Raw genomic sequence first — 14832 nt, 5'->3', positions numbered from 1 at the left:
GTCCCCCGCAGACCATCAGCAGACCCTGTGCTTCTGCCTTTAACGTCTGTCCGGAATTCCAGCACTTTTCACTCCTCCATGGCCACCTCGCTGTTCCCGTCCCCATTATCGCCTCTGCCCTGGTCTCCCAGTTCCCAGGGGGCGCCTGCGAGCACCCGATCCCATCCCTCCTTTACTCACAAACCCTCCCTGGCACCCACCCCCTCGAGGTAAAAGCCAGAGCCCTCCCTGTGGCCCACAAGTCCCTGCATGAGCTGCCCGTCCCTTCCGTGGCTTCGTGTCCTGCTCTCCCTTGCTTACTCTGTTCTGGCCGCCCGGGCCTTCCTGCTCCTCAGGTGTGCTAAGCACAGTCCAGCCACAGGGCCTTTGTACTTGGTGTTCCGTCTGCCCGGTGTGCATGGTTTGTTCCCTCACATCCCACTGGCCTTTGCTCTGATGCCCTTTCCTCGGGAAGCTTTCCCTGACCACTCTGTGGAAAATGGCCTTCCTCACCCCACCCCAGCTCCCCGCCTCCGTTCTGTTTTTCTCCACAGTGGTTGGTGATAAAAGATGTCACTGTTGTCTGTCCCCTCTCCCCCACAGCACACACAGGCTGAAGGCACGGGCTTGGTTTTGTTCCCTGCAGTGCCTGAGATGTGGGAGGGAGGGAGGCAGGAATGGACGAAGGAATGACTGAATGGATGTGGGGCAGTGGCTCCCAAGGCCTCTTGGCTGGTAGGCGGCAGAGCCCGGAACTAGTGCTCACTCTCTTGGTCCCATCCTGGTCCCATCCTGCCCTGGGGTCGCGGGTTTGACAAGGCTGTGTCTTCCCGCAGGTGGGAGTGGAGTCCGGGGCCACAAGGGGGCAGTGGAGAGCAGGGCCGCCTCAGCCCCGCGGGGAACCGTGGTAGGGACAGCACTGCGGCCCTGCCCCTCTCACCCACACACGTCTTGCTATTGTTAGGGTTCGGGCGCACTGACACCTGCTGGATGGAGCATCATCACACCCCCTCTCTGACCTTGGAGTTCTGTGGTTGGGCCCCTTCATGGCCATGGTCAGGATCTGGGGAGAAAGGGCCTGGCGCCCTGTTTATCAGCCAGTACTATTCTACCAAATTGGTCTAGTAGTATTTATTCTTTACAGGGTCACTTTTAGGCTGGGCATGTTTATGTACTTTTTTTGGGTTGTTATTACCTCTGTAAATCTTCTAGTAATCCTGTGAGATGGCAGGAGGGGGCAGCCTACTTTATAGATGAGAAAATGGAGGCTCAGGGAGGTTGAGTACTTGTCCAAGGCCACACAGCCAGGAAATAGGTGAGTCTTTTTGACCTCAGAGCCTGGGGAATGTGCACGTGGCCAAGAAGGCCCTTGAGCCTTCCTTGTGAGGGGGCCACTGGGCCTGTGGTAGTGCCTCTGAGGGCCCAGGCCATGTAGAGCCTGTCAGCATGGAGCCCCTTCTGTGTTGGGATTGCTGGTGAGGAAAGACAGCAAGCTTCCCCAGGAGCTGGCTTGGTCACTGACCCGTCCCTTGGTGACCAGTGCCCCAGAGCCTGGGGAGGAGGGTCCGGTTGTCAGAATGCTGGGCTCCCAGGGTCACTGGAGCCAGGCAGGCATGTCTACGAGCCTCACAGAAGCTTCTCTGGAGCTAGGTTCCAGCCCAGGATAGGGAGAGCTCCAGGCAGCGGCTTCCACCCTGCCACTCTGGGGTTCAGCAAGGTGGGCACGGCTCCCTGGTGTGTGGTGAAGGAGCAGGGAAGGGCCTTGGCTCAGAGGGTAGTGGGGAGGAAGCTTTAGGTCCTGGTGTGTGTGACCTTGGGCAAGCCCAGTTGCCTCATGCAGGTGTTTACCGAGCCCAGGAACTTGCTGGGCTGTTCTGGGTGCTGGGAAATGATCAAGAACAGAATAGTCCTTGCCCTCGGGAGCTGGTATGTGGGGGTTGCTATTTTGAGTCAGGAAGGGCCTCACTTGAGAATTTGTCTGAAGGCCCAAGGACGTGAAGGAGGGAGCCTTGCGGGGGTCTGGGGGCGAGTGGTCCAGGTGGTGGGAACAGCATGTGCAAAGGCCCGGAGCCTCTCCTGTAGTTGCATAACTGCCCTGCTTTCCCACTGCTCGGGGTTTCTCATCTGCTAGATGGGGTTCATCCCTGGAGCCTTGCTCTGGGCACTGGCACTGGCTCAGAACAGTGCTCAGAAAGCGTCACCCCCGCTTCTGCTAGTGCTGTGTGGATCTGCAACATTTTTTATTTCCATGAAGACAGTGAAGGCCGGGGACCCTGCTGCTCAGCAGTGGCTCTGGGCGCTCACCTCCAGGCTGGGGAAGGTTGCCTCCTGGTCGCCACCCCTCTTTCAGGGTGGGCTGCAGCCCCACCCTTTGTCCTGCCCCCACCCCCACCCCCCATGCCCTGACCTCGTGGCATGCCACGAGTTGCTTTTGGCTGGACCCTGGAATCTTAGGCGCCTGGGTGAGAATTCCTCCCAGGCTAGTGGAACTGTCATCGCAGAGCCACGTTCCTGTGTTCCAGGCCAGCATGTCTGCCCTGTCCTTGTCCTCTGTGTCCATTGTGCCTGAGGCTGTGGTGCCACGCCCCCTGCTTGTGGTCAGTGCTGGGACCTCAGGCTAGTGACCCTCCTCACGCATCCATCGAATATAACACCCCTCCCAGCCCTTCCCCTGCCTCTAGCTCCCTTAGGAGGGCTGACCTCTCCTCCTTTCCCCGGCCTGTCTTCTCCTCAGGGATGAGGTCTGGGCTTGCTGCCCACCCTTGTGTGCTCAGGAACCCTGCCTCAGGGCTGTACTCGGTAGCTGCCTGCACCCTCTGACCTGGTCTAGACCTACCCTGGGTCCCTACCCCAGGCTGGCGTCAGGCCTGGCAGGCGAGTGTGTGTGTGTGTGTGTGTGTGTGTGTGTAAGAGAGGGAGAGGGAGGGAGGGGGAGAGAAGCACAGGGCATGGTAGGTATGCTCAGCACAGAGCAGGGGGTGGGGTGTCAGTGGGGTGGAGAGGGGTGCAGTGTGTGGGTAAGCTCTGGGACTGGAGCCTGGGAGGCACAGGACCAGGTCCCCTGTGTTTAGGCCCTCAGTGTAGGGCAGTGGATGGGGGTGAGGAACCCTTGCTACTCCCTGCCGTGGGACCTGTTTAATTGGGGCCTGCTTGTTAGTCCCCCCCCTTAAAAATAATTGAGGTGAAATTCACATAAAAGTAACCATTAAAAAGTGAATAGTTCAGCAGCATCGAGTACATTCACACTGTCGTCTGCCCCACTGCAGCCACCACCTCGATTTAGTTCCAGAATATTTCCATCATCCCTAAAAGATACCAGGTTCCCCATTAGGCAAAATATATGACTCTCTGTCTGCTTTCTTTTACTTAGCATAACTTTTTTTTTTTTTTTGCTGTCATCTAGCATAGCTTTTATTTCATTTTTTATTTTGAAATAATTATAGACATATGGGAATTGCAGAAATCGTACAGAGAGGTCCTGTGTTCCACTTCCCCTCACCCCTCAGGGCCCTTCAGAACCTCTTTCAGGGTGAAGGCTGCTGGGTCCTGGGATTTGGCGGCAGGAAAGTGGCCCTGAGCTGAGGTAACCCCCACCCCGGTGGGTTGGGCCCCTGCATGCCACCCCAAGGGCCAGGCTTACCTCTGGGAGGGCGCAGGCTCCTCTTCTCCAGCCTGGGACTGGCCTGGGTGCGTCTGTGGCTGCGGCTGCTGGGAGTGTGCCCCTCTCCCGGCCACCCCTTCCGCCACCCAGCTTTCTCTCCCGGTAGCCAGTCAGGGGCCCCCGACTCTCCCCGGGACCCTGGTCTGGTGCCCAGGTTGGGGGAGAGGGGTAGGATTTCAGCCCTCCCCCAGCAGCTGGCCAGCAGGGAGAGGGGCTGGTTGTATTTTAAGCTATTGAGTGGTTCAGCAGGAACTCGGAGGCCTCCTCTCCCAGGAGGCGCGGTGCTGCCTTCCTGCCCCACATGGGCTCCAAAGGCACGTGGGCACTGCCCCCCTGGGACCCAGGAACTATTAATACACTTGCAGCCACGGCGCAGGCCCTATGCCTGCCCACAGCCTTGCTATTCTAGCCCTTTCTGGCACATTCTGCATGTGCCCCTTCCCTATCCCACAAGTCTCCTCGGTGGGGTCTGGCACTCTGAGTGGTAGGACTGGTTTCCTTTTTCTGGCCCTTCTGTTTGGCTTTGTTACCCATGTGGCTCCGAGGGGCTCAGGAACGTGCCCCCCATGGCCGCACAGCTGGGCAGAGCCTGCAGTCGGCAGCAGGTCTGGTGCAGCATCAGCAGGTGGTGTAGGCCGGGCCTGGGTGCTAGGCCCTCTCCTGTCCATGGTGTGGGGCGGGCACAGGGTACGTGGTCAAACAGGCCCACTTGCTGCCGGCCACCAGGGGGCCGGGACCTGCACCCAGGCCTGTGCCCTTCCCATCGGGTCCCCTCACGCCCGGCCTCATGGCCCTGGGTTTTGGGGCACTGTCAGGCACTGTGCTGGAGCTTCACGCACACTGTCTCATGACCCTTAGAGTCCCAGGAGGTGCATGCCTTCCTACCTGCCCCCCCGCCCCCCCGCCCCCGGCTGAGTCTCAGAGAGAAGTGAGGGGTTGGTCACTCAGTGACTACATGGCAGGGCCAGACTCAGTCCCGTCTGCTGCCCCCTGGCCCCCTGTCATTGGGGGATGTATGGGGGGCCCTTTCCCTCTGGGGGGGTGCTGGCTGCGGTGGACCCCTCTGCCTGGGCTGTGGGTGGGTGGCTCTGCCCTCAGAGAGCCCTGGCTGGCGCCCTGCCCTGGGTTTCTGGTCCTGCTCCTTTCCCTATGCTGCCTTTGACCGAGGCTCTACCAGGGGTGGGAAGGATTCTCAGCACCTGCTGGCCAGTGGCTGACTTGAGGTCAGACCCAGCCCTGCCTGCCATGGCTCCATGTCTACTAGCATCTGTGCCAAGCCCCCCATGGGAGCACTTGGGCCTTTTGGGATCAGCTGGCCACTGCTGGGCTCCCTCCAGCTCCAGCAGTTCACGTGTTCACTGCTCCTCCTGGTGCCTTCTCTGACCTGCTTGGGATGGGTGGGCCACATCCCCCTGAGGGCTCTCTCCCCCCAGCCCCCAGCTCTGCCCCACTGTTCTGCTACTGTCCGGCCACTGTTTGGGGTCTCAAGCAGAGCAATGGGGTGGGGGGTAGCCAGGCTGTGTGCTTTGGGCTTTGTGGGGGTCAGGGCCTAGGCAAGGGTGCTATGTTGGGTGATGCAGTGGGACTGCCCCAAAGGTGGCCTTGAACAAGGCTTGGGTGGATCTAGTGAGAAATGAGTGGAGAGGGAGGTCAGGGAGGCAGGGGCCGAGGGCTCATCAGTCCAGGCTGGGGATGTTAGCTGGAAACTTCCTGGTTTCCTGACCCCTTCCACACTTAGAGAGAGGCTCTCTGCACCAATAACTCCGGAATCTGTCACCTTCCTGGGAACATAAATGCACAAGGAAAATAATCCGCAGCGTCTCTTACAGCTCAGAAGGGGAAATGGATGATCTATCTCTCGGATTCTCAAAATAGCTGGGATTTCCAAGCCCAGTGAACTCTGCAGGCCGGAGCTGGGCGCTGGGGCTTGGGCTGCCCGCGGGCCGCTCACCCTCCTCCCATGGCTGACCCCGCCCTGCACTGGGCCGGGGTGGGAGGCGCCTCCATGCCTGCCTCAGGGGGTCTCTCTGCCCCCTGGGCTGTTTGGGGGCTGTGTCCACTGGAAAGCCTCGCTTTCAGGGGGACCTAACCCCTGGGGGCTGCCCCCAGGAGGTGTGTGGCACGGCTCCTGGGGGGCTCGGTCTGGGGCAGTTTTATATTTAGCTGGGCCATGGCCGCGGGGCACTCGGGTTACATCTGCACAGAAGGCAGCAGTGCCAGGGCAGGCGTGGGCTCCTTTCCAGCACCGCGGCAGAATTTGATCGCGCCGGCCCGGCCCAGAGCTGCTTCTCGTGGGGAGGTCCGCGGTGGGGGCTGACGGCCGGCAGCTGGGGCCGCTGGCTGCGACGGGCAGAACAGGGCAGCATGGACCTGAACATGAGCATGGTGGCCCGGGAGGCCAGCCAGGGCCTCGGCCCCGGCCCCAGCCTCGGCCTCAACGGCCTCCCCCGGATCGTACCCGCCAAAGCGACCAAAAAACCTAAAAAGGCCGTTCTCTTCTTCGAGGTGGAGATTTTGGACGCGAAGACGCGGGAGAAGCTCTGCTTCCTGGACAAGGTAGGACCTGGTGCCAGCTGTACTAGGCCAAGGGCACTGGGCCTGGGTCCCTAGTCCTTCTTGGGGCTTCTTGTTCTGAGGAGATGGGAGCTGTCCATCTGGACCCTTTGTGTCCCTCCAACCTGTGTCCGACTCCCCACCTAACCCCTCAGGCGTACGAGGGATACGGTCCCTAGGCTTGTCGCTGCCAGCTTGGGGCGGAGTGGGCAGCGATGGCCCTTGGGTGTGGCCGGGAGCTGGCCCCCTGGTGGGAGGAGGTGAAGCAGCCTCTGTGGACCCTGCAGGACTTTGGGGCCTAGGAAGAAGGTGGGAGTTCTGAGACCTGCCCCCTGCCAAGGCCGGGCATGGGGGACGGGGCTCCTGTCCCAGGGAGTTCTGGCCCCAAGAGGCCTTCACTCTGAGGGGAGCTGTGGGTGGGGTGAGGCGGAGAGGCAGAGCAGCAGGCCCCGCTTCCTATGCTCAGACCGTCTCCCAGCCAGGCCGGGGGTGTCCTGGCTGCCTTTGGTAAAACCCGGCCCTCAGGCTTACAGCTGTCCCCACTCTGGCAGGGCCCTTACTGCTCCTTTTGGCCATATAGGGGGAGAGCCTGAACTCCAGCCTTCCCCCTTCCACAGCAGCTGCCCAGGCCCCCCCGTCCATCCCCCCTTATCAGGAGGGGTCCTCGATCATGCCCCACCCCGCCCTGACTTCTTTGCGGCCTGTGCTTTCCCCAGGTGGAGCCCCATGCCACCATTGCCGAGATCAAGAACCTCTTCACCAAGACCCGTAAGTCCGGGGCCCATTCGCAATGCCCTCTGTGACCCTTCTGGGCAGGGTCTCTGGGGGGCACCCGGTCCTGCGCTCCTCTCTCCCCAGCTCCTGCAGAGATGCCGCCACTGTGGCCCAGGCTTCTCTTGGCTTGCCTGGGGCAGGTGTCCCTGCGTGGCCATTGGCAGGAACGCCCTTGCGGGGCTTTCGGAAGGACAACATCCCGCCTCTGCCTGGGCTGTTCCTGGCGGTGTCCTGGAGGCACGGGCCTTGAGGCCTCGCCCCGGGGCTGGAGACGCAGGGTCTCTGGGCTCTGCCATGCTGCGTGCTGTGACGCCCTGCTCTCCCCACAGATCCGCAGTGGTACCCTGCCCGCCAGTCCCTCCGCCTGGACCCCAGTGAGTACAGCTGTCTGCTCCGCCGCCCCTAGGCTACCGGGTGGCGGTGGGCAAAGGTCTGGGCAGCCCTGAGCCCTGGCCTGTCTCTGCAGAGGGCAAGTCCCTGAAGGATGAGGATGTTCTGCAGAAGCTGCCCGTGGGCACCACGGCCACACTCTATTTCCGGGACCTGGGGGCCCAGATCAGCTGGGTGACGGTGAGTCCCAGCCCTGTCCGTGGCCTCCTTTCCCATCAGCCACACTGGGGTGACTTACCTGCTCCCGTACCCCCAGGTCTTCCTGACCGAGTACGCAGGGCCCCTCTTCATCTACCTGCTCTTCTACTTCCGGGTGCCCTTCATCTACGGCCACAAATATGACTTCACGTCCAGCCGGCACACAGTGGTGCAGTGAGTGGGGCCAGGTGGAAGGGGGCAGTGGGGGGAGGGGGTAAGGCCTGCTGGACCCGCCCCAGCTGAGCCGGCTCCGCCCCCCCCAGCCTCGCCTGCATCTGCCACTCATTCCACTACGTCAAGCGTCTGCTGGAGACGCTCTTCGTGCACCGCTTCTCCCACGGCACCATGCCCTTGCGCAACATCTTCAAGGTGAGCGCTCTGGGGCGTGTCTACCAAGACCCTGGCCTTCTCCCAGCCCCATCCACCCGGACACGTCCCTGTCCCCTGCGCATCCCCGGTCCCGGCCTCATCCCAGCCCTGCTTGCTTTCAGAACTGTACCTACTACTGGGGCTTTGCTGCCTGGATGGCCTATTACATCAACCACCCTCTCTACACGCCCCCCAGTAAGTGGCCTTGGGTGTGCCCCGCCCCACCCTGTGAGTCTCCCACCCCACTGGGCTCTCCCCTCAGAGGCCCCCCCTCTCCTCTTCTTCTGCAGCCTACGGAGCTCAGCAGGTTAAACTGGCACTCGCCATCTTCGTGGTAAGCAGGCTGGGAGGAGGGGAATGGGGTGGGGACTCTGGGGGGCCCTGGGCTGACCCTGCTGCTCTGACAGATCTGCCAGCTTGGCAACTTCTCCATCCACATGGCTCTGCGGGACCTGCGGCCTGCTGGTGAGTGGCCTGCCCCAGGCAAGGGGTGGGATGGTGGTGGGCAGGCTGGGCAAGGGGGCTCTCACTTGCCTCTCCTGTCCTGCCTGCCAGGGTCCAAGACCAGGAAGATCCCGTACCCCACCAAGAACCCCTTCACCTGGCTCTTCCTGCTGGTGTCCTGCCCCAACTATACGTATGAGGTGAGGCTTTGCCCTGCTCTCCTCTCCTCTCCCTCCAGGGGCTGGGGTCCCACATGGACGGGTCAGCCCCTAATAGAGGTGCCTGGCTCAGCAACTGCTTTAGCAGTCTGGAGCATGTGGAGATGGGCAAGCTGGCCTTTCTGGGAGGTGGGAGGTGTGTAAGGCCGGGCTTGCAGCTCCAGGGGGTTGGGGGGACAGCTTCATCACACCCCCCCGTTTACTCAAGGCCTCTCTGGTATTGGAGTTTGGTTCCCGTGCTCTGAAAGCGCTGGGGGGGAGACTTGGGCCCGGGAGGTCGTGAGGCCTCTGCAGAACAGCAGGCACTGCCCACCCTCACCCCTGACCACTCTCCCCACAGGTGGGGTCCTGGATTGGCTTTGCCATCATGACACAGTGTCTCCCAGGTGAGCCCCCTGTCCCTCCCTCTGCGGGGCCCAGCCCACCTGGGTTGTGCAGCCCCTCCCTGACGCCCCTGCTCTGCCCCACAGTGGCCCTCTTCTCCTTGGTGGGCTTCACTCAGATGACCATCTGGGCCAAAGGCAAGCACCGCAGCTACCTGAAGGAGTTCCGAGACTACCCGCCCCTGCGCATGCCCATCATCCCCTTCCTGCTCTGAGCCGCTGCCCGCCTCCCAGGCTCTGCCCAGCCACGTGCTCCTCCCGCTGCCCCAGCGTCCTTCTGGGGGAGGAGCGGGGACGACCCCTCTCCAGCACTTGGAATAAAACCTGCCTGTCCCTGCCAAACTTGGACTCAGGCTTTCTTTGGGGTGGGGGGGTGGTTTGGGGACCAGCACACCACAGAAAGAAGCGTGGTTCCAGCTGAGGGGCCTGGAGGCTTTTATTTATTGACTGGGCCACAGGGTGGGGGCGGATCCACTACAGGGCTACCTCGGGGGCCACCTCGCCGGGCCCCTGGCCTCTGGCCACCTCCGCCTCCCTCTGCTCCCTCCGCTTCTTCCGCTGGAGCAGCCGCCGTTCCCGCTCAAACTCCTTCATGCGCATCACGTAGCTGCAGGCAGAGCACGTGAACAGGCGTCAGGCTCCCTGGCCAGGCCCTCCCGAGCCCCGGGAAGCCGGCGGGACAGGAGGGGGCGCCCCACAGCTTTCGGGGAAGCGTCCGACTGGGAAAGACCCGAGTGCCTGGCTCAAGCATGGGGTGTGCCCGAGGCGGGGCTAGCAGGCTGACACCCGTGAGCCCGGGGCAGAAGCTGGGCCTTCTGTTCCTCCAGGGGGCCTCCGAGCTCCCGGCCCACCCCGCAGGCCCCTGGAGATTCCGCTTTCTACCGAGCGGGGGCCTGGCTGGAAACCCGGGGCCAGCTGTCTTACGTCTCCGGGGAGTGTCCTGCCAGGACGGGGGTGGGGGTGGGGGTGGGGCGGGGCTCACTCGAGGTGCTCGCAGTAGTCCCAGTCGTGCTGCTCATGCTTGCAGGCCAGGAAGTTGGGAAAGCTGTCGCGCTTGCACTTGAGCAGCCGGATGAGGTAGTGCGCGCAGTAGTCCCGCTGCTGCAGCACCAGCTGCGCGTCGCTCATCTGCTGCTGTGTGGCCACCATCTCTGCGGGGAGGGCGGGCTTGCTGGGCTCAAACTGCCAGAGCCCGTCCCCCACCCTCACACCTGCTTCCCGGGAGCCCCAGCAGGCCACGGGCAACTGGGAGCCACGCTTCCGGGGCGCCTCCACTGGGACGTGGTGCCTGGATGACGGCCACCCTCTGGCAGTGTCCTTTTCTACCTCCAGCCCACTGACAAGTTCTGGAAACAGGCAGAGTGACCTTCCTCTAGGGACTCAACTGCCTCCATGTTAATACTTTGCTCAGGGCAGAGGGCAATCCTAGCCTGACCCCCTCCCCCCCACCAGGATCCTCTAAGTCTACTTTAGCATATAAAAATTCTTTTGGAAACTTCCTTTATCTCTACCCCCCCCACCCAGACACGTGTTGGCAATCATCCCCCAAGCATGTGGCCCACCGATAGACATCTGAAGGGTCTCATGACTCAGGTTTTATTAGACGGTAATAAATGACCTTTTCCCAACAACAGCTAGTCCCCTCAAGGTCCTGGAAACCTTGCTTCCAGAATTCCTTAGAGACTTAAGAGTATCCCTACCCCCCTCCCAACTTGAGGGTATATAACGGGCCATTCCTCATGACCCCGGTGCAGCTCCTTCTGCCCACAGGTCCTGTCCCCGTGCTTTAATAAACCACCATTTTGCACCAAAGACGCCTCAAGAATTCTTTCTTGGTCGTCAGCTCCGGACTCCACCCCACCGAACCTGACTGATATCCCACAACCTCATCACATCTGTACTGGATCCTTGCCTCCCCTTACCTGGGTCTTCCCCCCCCAGGCTCACTCTCCAGACAGCCCCACCCTACAGAGCCCACGCTCAGAAACCACTTTCTCCCAGCGCGTCCCCCTGCTGGCCACCACCCTGTCAGGCGTGCAGCCTGGGTCACCTGGATCCCTGCTCCACCCTGCCGGCCGCCTCCACTTCCTCTGCCACGAGGTGGAGTAATGGTCCCCAGCTGCAGTCAACGAATACGTGTGAAAGGCTTAGGCCCGTGCCTCAGCGAGAGCTGAACTGGCTCCTGGTCCGGGTGCCACGCCCACCTGGCACACCTGATCGGGTAAATCAGCCTTTCGAGGCTGACTGGGGCTGTTAGGAACTGGATACCTAACCCAGCCTGTGCCCACCCGCTCTGCTCAGCCCAGCATGCGCGCCCAGGACCCAGCCGTCCTGCATCTGCCGCCCCCACTCCCCTCGACATCTTCTTGGTCCCAGTTCCTTCCCATCAGCACCAAAAGGTGTCCACGGTGATCTTGCACCTTCCCCTGGTGCTCTGCTTCCCAGTCTGGGTCCTCACCCCCTGCCCCCCTACGTTCTTCCAGCCCCCACACTCCACCCCAGCACTGCCCACCCATGGCTCTCAGCAGGGCCTCCCAAGATGCCAGGACTCCATGCTTCCTCAACTTCCTGCCTGCTTCTTTCTCAAATGTTCTCTTCCCCACAGCTCCCTGGGGACCATTCTCTGGCCGTCCAAACATTAGATGGTGGCTTCCAGTGGTTCTTGCTAGGAGCCCTCTGCTCATTCTCATCCGTGGGTTCGATTGCCACTCCACAGTGGGTAAGCCCCAACTTGGTGCCCCCCACCCTCACCTGAGCCCCAGGCCAGCATATCCACCTGCAGCCCCGTGTTGGCTTCCGTGGCGCCACCAGCACCAGGGGCTCTGGCATCAGCCAGGATTTACACAGCACCTACTGGGTGCTAGGTGTTGAGAGATACAGCAGGGAACATGCCAGACAAGGGTGCCCAGCCTCGAAGGCAGACACAACAAACAGGTGGAACTAGGTTATCACAGAATGTCTGGCAATGCTCAGTATTAGAAAAAGAAAGCAAGGGGGAGAGAGGCTGTGTTGGGGCGTGGGTCACAACTTTAGATGCAGGCGTCCCTCAGAAAGGCATCTGAAGGTAAGGAAGTGAGTCACACCTGCGGGAAGAGCATTCCCAGCGGTAGGACAGCAGGTGTAAAGGCCTTGAGGTGAGGAGAGGTTCAGGATGCCCCAGGGATCTTGGCCCAAGCATGTGGCTGGAGCTAGACGCAGGGGCGAGCTTGGTGGGGAGGTCAGGAACTCTGTTTTGGACCTGCTGAGTGGGAGATGCCCACAAGCCTGGAGTTGAGGGCCCATGCCCAGCTGGAGATAAAAAAACTTGGGAGCATCACAAGGCACCTGAAACCAGGGGGTCGGCAGAGACCCCCAGGGATGGGTGGGAGTGAGTGGAGACAGAAGGCCCAAGCAGCGAGGCACGTCAACATTTACGAGACAGGGAGGAGGGGAGGAATCATGAGGGCGCATCAGTGAGGTGGGCGTGTGTGCGGGGGCCGGGGTACCAGGTGATGAGGCGTTTCCAGGAAGTCGTAGTGATCAACTTGGATGCCAACTGCAGCGGGTTGGTTAGACCTGAGAACTGATAACAGGGTCCAGGGATACAGACAGAGTGGGGGTGGGCGGGAAGCTGGACAGGAGCCCCTTCTGTGAAGTGGTGGGGAGACAGCTGGAGGGGATTTTGAAACGGTAGAAATAACTGTTTGCATGTTGATGGGAAAACCAATGTTGCACGAGAAGTAGGGCTGGAGCTCCCAACAGGCAATGGGATGTGACAGGTGGCACAAAAGGGTTCTTCTGGAGCAGGGCAGAGCGTCCGGATAACATGAGAGAACGCCAGGTCCCAGGGATGCAGGGCGCCCAGCTGAGCTCTTTTGGTTGCTTCTGTTTTCCTAATAAGAAGTTGTGAGTGACTAGCTGGAGGGAGGTGCTGGAGTCTGAGACAGAAGGTGCAGGACTGTCTAGGAAGGCACGAGAGCAAGCCAAGTGCCAGGGAAGGTAGCAGGAAAACCAGCAGCGTGAAGGGTCGGTGAGGGGAGCCATGGGGAGAGCAGTCAGCCAGGCTGGGTGTTTCTCTCCCGTGATGTTTGGCTGCACAGGGACAGATGCCAGGCAGAGCCCAGTTTGTGCCCCGTTTTGGTTTAGCCAAGCAAGAAAGAGGAGCAGGGGCCTGTGCGATTACGGGCAAAGGTATGGATTCACATGATAAGGAGGTGGAAGACTGATGGGACGCAGGTTCACGTGGGGCTGAAGGACCATCAGGATTTGGGACACTGGAGGAGTCCACCTCCTAACGTTCTCTCTGCACATCACCCGCTTAAGAGTTCTCCTTGTCGCTGCACACCCAGCAGCCTGCACCTTTTGACAAAGCAAGTCTGGTCATGTCCCTCTGCTTAGAAGTACTGACTCTCCCCTCTCCCTGTATTTTATCCGGGCAACTTCTAAGTACTTACCCCTCTCAGAGCTCGCTTCCAGCCACCGCCTCCTGGAAGCCTGCCTTGATACCCCCAGGTGCCGCTCCCCACCCCCCAGATATGCCTGGTTCCGCTGTCTTGCCCACAGGGCTGGAGTTCCCTTTAGTCAGTGCCTGCTGTATGCGCGGTGCCCAACTTGAGACCTGGCCAGGCTGGCTCTCGATACGCTTGTGATACTACTACATAAAAAGAGCAACGAGCAGGACAGCATGTGAGGCATGAGGGGACCCCTATTGTGTTTTGTGTTTACCCCAAAGAGCAGTGCTATCTGGATAGGGATACAGTGGGCACGTCCCTTCCGCGATACACCCTGCCCTGGCTCCCCACTGCCTCCAGGACTAAGCCCGGCTCCGGCCGCCTCTCAGCCCCAGACTGCCAGTCTTGCCCCAGGCTTTTTGCTCCAACCCTGACTTCTGCCTGGGATACCTCCACACTCAGGCAGGCTCACTCGTGTCCTCTGGACTCTTCTGGGCCGAAGACGGGACTCAACCCAGACACAGCGCTGGGAGCCCGAGCCCAACCCTGGGGACCCCGGGATTCCGTGGTTCGGGCGTCCGCGTCCCACCCCCGCCGGCCGCGCCTGCGCACTGGGCCTCACCGCGCTCCTTGCGCCCCCGGGAAGCCGTAGTCCGGGGGGAAGGTGGGCATCCGCTGGGGGTCGGGCTCCCTCGATGGATCGCTCACATAGCGTCGGGCCAGATGCGCCCCCATGGCTGCAGTAGCCACAGAGTCCCGCAACAGCCGGGGTCACCTCGCTCCTACCCGGAAGCACTACCCCTTCCCAGCCACGGCTTCCGGGTCGCGCAGGCCGCTGCCGGGATCAGGGAGATGAACGACTCAGTAGGACTTCCGTTCTCTCTGGCTCCACCTGGCGGTCAGGCGGAGACCGCACAGGTGCAGCGCGTAGTTTCCGGGGATGGGGGAGCCGGGGGAGCCGGGGACGCCCCGCCCCTAGAAAGGGGTCTTCCGCTTCTGGAAACCATCTTGGCGGGGGATGGAGATGAGGTCGGCCAGCGGCCTTTTCCCACCCTCTTTGAGCACAAATGAAAATTATTGTTATTATTTTTATTTTTAAGATTTTATTTATTTGACAGAGAGACAGGGAAAGAGGGAACACAAGCGGGGGAGTGGGAGAGGGAGAAGCAGGCTTCCCCCGGAGCCGGGAGCCCTACCGGGGCTCCATGCCAGGACCCTGGGATCATGACCCCAGCAGAAGGCAGACGCCTAAGGATTAAGCCATCCAGGCCCACCGAAAATTATTTTTCATAACATATTTCCAAAAAACCGCTTTTCTTTTAAAACGTTCGAATTTCAACTAATGAATCTTTGAACGCTACTCAAAAACGTAAGTTGGCTAATTGAACATAATAGTAAAAAAATAAAGCATTTGAATTTGTCTTAAAAAAAAA

The 14832-nt window shown here is 60.8% G+C and overlaps 2 protein-coding genes and 2 long non-coding RNA genes across 4 annotated transcripts in view; 1 reads left to right on the top strand and 3 right to left on the bottom strand.

Annotated features, from left to right (window-relative positions):
- Positions 1-6138, bottom strand: part of LOC103682113 — a 22278-nt gene extending 16140 nt beyond the window's left edge. The window contains exon 1 of the long non-coding RNA XR_005834602.1: positions 3620-6138. This is a non-coding gene — a long non-coding RNA (uncharacterized LOC103682113). The remainder of the gene's footprint in view (positions 1-3619) is intronic.
- Positions 1-9311, top strand: part of TECR (trans-2,3-enoyl-CoA reductase) — a 22572-nt gene extending 13261 nt beyond the window's left edge. Inside the window, exons 2-13 of the mRNA XM_040629191.1 lie at positions 6146-6196; positions 6910-6961; positions 7297-7341; positions 7434-7537; positions 7614-7729; positions 7819-7924; positions 8047-8119; positions 8215-8258; positions 8332-8389; positions 8480-8568; positions 8927-8972; positions 9057-9311. Of these exons, the coding sequence (XP_040485125.1) occupies positions 6146-6196; positions 6910-6961; positions 7297-7341; positions 7434-7537; positions 7614-7729; positions 7819-7924; positions 8047-8119; positions 8215-8258; positions 8332-8389; positions 8480-8568; positions 8927-8972; positions 9057-9184 (912 nt within the window). The 3' untranslated portion in view covers positions 9185-9311. The remainder of the gene's footprint in view (positions 1-6145; positions 6197-6909; positions 6962-7296; positions 7342-7433; positions 7538-7613; positions 7730-7818; positions 7925-8046; positions 8120-8214; positions 8259-8331; positions 8390-8479; positions 8569-8926; positions 8973-9056) is intronic.
- Positions 9312-9387: 76 nt separating this feature from the next.
- Positions 9388-14832, bottom strand: part of NDUFB7 (NADH:ubiquinone oxidoreductase subunit B7) — a 6286-nt gene continuing 841 nt past the window's right edge. Inside the window, exons 2-3 of the mRNA XM_040629192.1 lie at positions 9952-10120; positions 9388-9576 (exon numbers count right to left, since the gene is read on the bottom strand). Of these exons, the coding sequence (XP_040485126.1) occupies positions 9444-9576; positions 9952-10120 (302 nt within the window). The 3' untranslated portion in view covers positions 9388-9443. The remainder of the gene's footprint in view (positions 9577-9951; positions 10121-14832) is intronic.
- On the bottom strand, positions 12361-14015 carry LOC121102530. The gene is made up of 2 exons (XR_005834604.1): positions 13850-14015; positions 12361-13602 (listed from the first exon to the last, which is right to left on the bottom strand). It is a non-coding gene; the product is annotated as an uncharacterized LOC121102530 (long non-coding RNA).

This window comes from Ursus maritimus, unplaced genomic scaffold, assembly GCF_017311325.1.
Source record: "Ursus maritimus isolate PB19 unplaced genomic scaffold, ASM1731132v1 scaffold_14, whole genome shotgun sequence".
In the NCBI taxonomy this organism is placed as follows: Eukaryota; Metazoa; Chordata; class Mammalia; order Carnivora; family Ursidae; genus Ursus; species Ursus maritimus.
Note: the sequence above shows the minus strand (reverse complement) of the source record. Positions and strands in the feature narration are given on the sequence as shown.